The sequence below is a fragment of the Temnothorax curvispinosus genome, unplaced genomic scaffold, assembly GCF_003070985.1.
Source record: "Temnothorax curvispinosus isolate PA1 unplaced genomic scaffold, ASM307098v1 QBEX01001851.1, whole genome shotgun sequence".
Lineage (NCBI taxonomy): Eukaryota > Metazoa > Arthropoda > Insecta > Hymenoptera > Formicidae > Temnothorax > Temnothorax curvispinosus.
In genome coordinates this window covers 5-4,145 of record NW_020211631.1, presented here as the reverse complement: position 1 = coordinate 4,145, position 4,141 = coordinate 5, and the positions used below count along the sequence as shown (strand labels likewise).

Below are 4,141 nucleotides of genomic sequence, written 5' to 3'. Positions count from 1 at the left end.
TTATTTTGTACTAACTTGTTACTTGGTACAAAATATAGTGCGTGCGTAATCGTTTATTTTATTTAAAAATGCGGCAGTAAACACCACCCATCTACCGAGGAAGCCTGTCGTTGGAAAAACGTACGCGTTCTTTGTCGTACTATTTTATATTGTAACCTGCAACCCCTCTTTCTCCCTTTTTTCTTTCACACTTGATCCATATTCCCCCGAGGCGTAAATCTGAAACAGAGAAGTTTTATTACAATCATGTGGCGAAATCAATACTTTCCTTGTCCATCGGCGTCGATCCGTCGTTGTCCATCGTTGTTTTCCGGTGTGCGGTAATGCGAGGTTCCGGGAAGTCAGCAGCAGCAGCAGCAGCAGCAGCAGCAGCAGCAGCAGCAGCAGCATCGAGCTCAAGTCGAGGCAGAGCCACGATTTTGAGAGGGGCGACCTTGGTCTTTGCCGCGAGCAAGGTGACCAGCCATGATCCGTCCTGCGCCTGTGCTCGCAAGTAAACCACGGCAGCATAGGCTTTCTCGGAGGCATCGGCAAAGCCATGAAGTTCGACGCCGAGTCCTCTGGCGCCTGGATATATTCTCCGAGGGACTCGAATTTGCTCCAGCAACGGGAGCTCCGCCTGGTAGGTCTTCCACTGCAGAGCGTCAGTCTCGCTCAAGGGGTCATCCCAGTCCAGTCCTCTTAGCCAGGTAGCCTGGAACAAGATCTTCGCACTCACCACCACCGGCGCCAACCAACCGAGCGGATCGAAAAGCCGGGCGGTGAGGGACAGCACCGACCTCTTCGTGAAAAACGTCACTAAACTCGTCTTCGTAGCAAAGGAGAAGCTGTCGAGGCAGGGATGCCATTGAAGGCCGAGAATGGCATGCGACTCTTGCGGTCGCCAAGAGCAGAGCTCGCGCTGCATCCTGTGCTCCGCTGGAACGTCCGTCAGCAAGGACTCCTCGTTGGCCGACCATTTGCGGAGCGGAAAGCCGCCCGCCATGCAGAACTCCGAGAGTTGATGCCGGAGAGCCAGAGCCTTTTCCAGTGTATCCGCGCCCGAGAGTACATCGTCCATGTACCTGTCAATCAGTAGGGCGATTGCGGCCAGGGGGAAGAGTTTTTTTTCGTCCTCGGCAAGTTGTTGAACGGAGCGCATCGCCAGGAACGGTGCACACGTCAGCCCGTAAGTGACCGTGTTGAGAAGATACTCCTGCATCTCGTCTTCAATCTTATACCGCCAGAAAATTCGCTGCAGATCGCGATCATCGGGATGGACTAGGATCTGGCGGTACATCTTTTCCATATCCGCAGCCAGGACGTAGCGCCAGCGACGCCACCACAGCAGTACATCGGCTAGATTCGGCAGGAGGTTTGGTCCCACCCGCAGACACTTATTGAGCGAGTCACCAGAGGGTAATGACGTCGAGCCGTTGAATACGATGCGCAGCTTCGTCGAGGTGCTCGCCTCTCGCATCACGCCGTGGTGTGGAAGGTAGCTCACACGTCTCTTAGTTTTGTCCTCCGGAGCCACCGGCGTCATATGTCCAAGCTCCTCGTACTGCCGCATGAACTCGACGTACAGCTGCTTCAATTTGTCATCTCGGGCGAATCGTCTCTTCATGTGCGCCAGTGCTCGTAAGGCCGAGCTGCGCGTTCCCTTGAGATCGGGCAACGGGTCCACGACCGGGAGTCTCACCATGTAACGACCGTCCGCGGTCCGGGAATGTGTGAGGGAGAAGAAGTTCTCGCACTCACGGTCTTCTGGCGTAAGCGCGAGTACGCCGCCCGGTAGCTCCTCCTGCTGCGCCCGAAATAATCCATCCCAGCGTCGTTCTTTGTGCGACCGGCTCGAACGGTTCGCCCTTTAGCAAGCCCGGCTAGAGAATCGCGGCGAATACATCAGCTCCAAGCAGAATTTTCACCGGGTCCGAGGCCGCAAAGTCGGGGTCGGCAAGCTCTAGCCCGCGGAGATGCGGCCGCGTCGCACGATCCGCAGAGACCCCGCCGCGCGCCGTAGAGAGTGAGCCGAGGTAAAATTAAGGCCGACACCGAAATGGCTGGCCCGCCGTCTCGAGGCGAGATATCCAAGGCCACGAGGCCTCGAGCGCGACCCGTACGCTTCCCGCCGACGCCGAACACCGCGACCGAGGTAGGCGCGCGGGACAGTTTCAATCGCTGTACCAGCGATTCCGAGACAAGAGATGATTCGGAGCCTTGATTGACGAGCGCTCGCGCGGTGTGCTCTATCCCGAAACGATCGCGCACGCGGATACGAACGGTAGCGAGAAGTACCGCTACCGGCTTCCCGAGGGTTTTCTGCGCGAGATGCGAAGTCTTAGCCACCTCCCCGCCTGAGTACGCGTCGTGGAGGCTCGTATGATGTCGGGCATCGCATACAGAGCAGTTCCACGTCGACGCGCATTCGCTCAGTTTATGCTTCCCGAGGCAATTGAAGCATAAATTACTCGACTCAATATGCTGCTTTCGCTCCGCGGCAGTCTTTCCTTTTGGCACATCAAACAGCGGCCGAGTTTGTTCTCCTGCTTTTTAGCATGCAGGGCTCGCGTTTGTTGGGCGGAGTTCGAACACGTAACAAAAAAATAAAAATAGATTGCCGAAGACGGAAATTGCTTGTCGCAATGTCGAAAACTAAAAATTTATTGAGACCTACCAAAATGTTCGGAAGCGGACCGAGCGCGCGAGCGAGGACACGAACCGCGTAGGAAGAGACAGGCAAAGAGCAGAATTGACGGACAAACACAGTTTAATTTTTTATATACACTATTTACAAACTGTATCGCAATTATAACGATGGAAGATATCGCGTCGAGAAAGTGCAAGCAAGCGCCGATGCAGGCAGCGCGAATTAAGCGAGCGAACGAGCGAGCAACTCTATCTACTAAGCGTACGCGAAAGAACAGGAGCAAGCAACTCGATATTGACAGCGGCAACTCGGGAAGCAGAGAGCGACTGACCTCGTTGCCAAGAGCGCGTGTCTCTTTAAGCTCTCGGGGGCTTCTCGCAAATTCGAGACTTTTCGATACACGCTTCACCGAGAGAAGTCCCCGAGAGATGCGCGATCAACAATTATAAACACAGGAAACAAAGCGAACAAAGAATGCCTTGTCTCCACTGTTTACTCATTTAAACGTCCCGTCGAAAGTCACGGCGATAATGCTCAAGTCTCGTTGCTCGCAATTGCCGTGCTGAAATTCTAATATTTTCGACTTCGCTATCGTTAAACGTTTAAGGAATCTTAAACAACATGAAATTATAAATCACATAACCTCATCATCACACGCGAACATGCAAAGTGATTTATATATGCAACTCACCTGACATTTGCTTCGACGAGCTACACATCCAATGTTCCACCAAATCGTCTTTGCAAAAATTTTTGCCAGCATATCCCTTCCAGTTTTTCGCGCGTACAGGTTGGGATTAGCTTTGACAAAAGCGATCAATTCTTCCTTTATCCAAGTATCGTGTTCGTCATCCTCTTCGTCATTTACGTCAACGAACATTTCTTCATCAGACGTGCTATTTTTGAATATTTTATTCAATTAAAAAAGAAAATTTATCTAAATAATAAAACGGACACCCGGGTTGCGTTTCAAAATTCATCGACTCACTCAGCTCAATACTGATTGGCTCACAATACCTGCTGTAAACCGTAGGTAGTATGCGGTAGGAAATGGAAATATTTTTTACGACTACTGCTACGGCCTACGACTCCCCATTGTAGAAGGCTCTTTAAGTAATGTCTTAAGTGATTGGTCAACGCACTCTACCGCACAGCGTTTACGCGCGTGCTTGTTTGCTTGCTGTCTCACGACCTCGGCAAAAGTGAAGCTCGCGAAATATACAGGTAACTTTCCAACGGTTCGTCCAAACCCCATCGTGTCGCATATCGTTTTACTCGTCTTGACGAGCCCTACGAGCGAATCCACGGTCGTTTGTCGCGTCCAACTTGTTTTTTCTAACAATGTATTTCTTACGTTACAGTGTGAATCCACAGAGCCTGTCGTTGAACCTGCCTCGGCAAAAAGTAGGTATTCGATCATTGTTATATTTTTTTATTACACGGTAAACTTTAACAAACAAATTTTATTATTTACGTTTTTCGTACAGATGACGGACAACGACAGCAGCAGCA

General features: G+C 51.4%; 1 protein-coding gene across 1 annotated transcript; it reads right to left on the bottom strand.

Annotated features, from left to right (window-relative positions):
- Positions 1-433: 433 nt before the first annotated feature.
- LOC112468660 lies at positions 434-3,509 on the bottom strand (the record flags this gene model as incomplete). The annotated part of the gene is made up of 2 exons (XM_025037939.1): positions 3,321-3,509; positions 434-1,786 (listed from the first exon to the last, which is right to left on the bottom strand). Coding segments are annotated over exons 1-2 (1,542 nt in total), but the record flags the coding sequence as incomplete, so codon positions are not given.
- Positions 3,510-4,141: the final 632 nt, after the last annotated feature.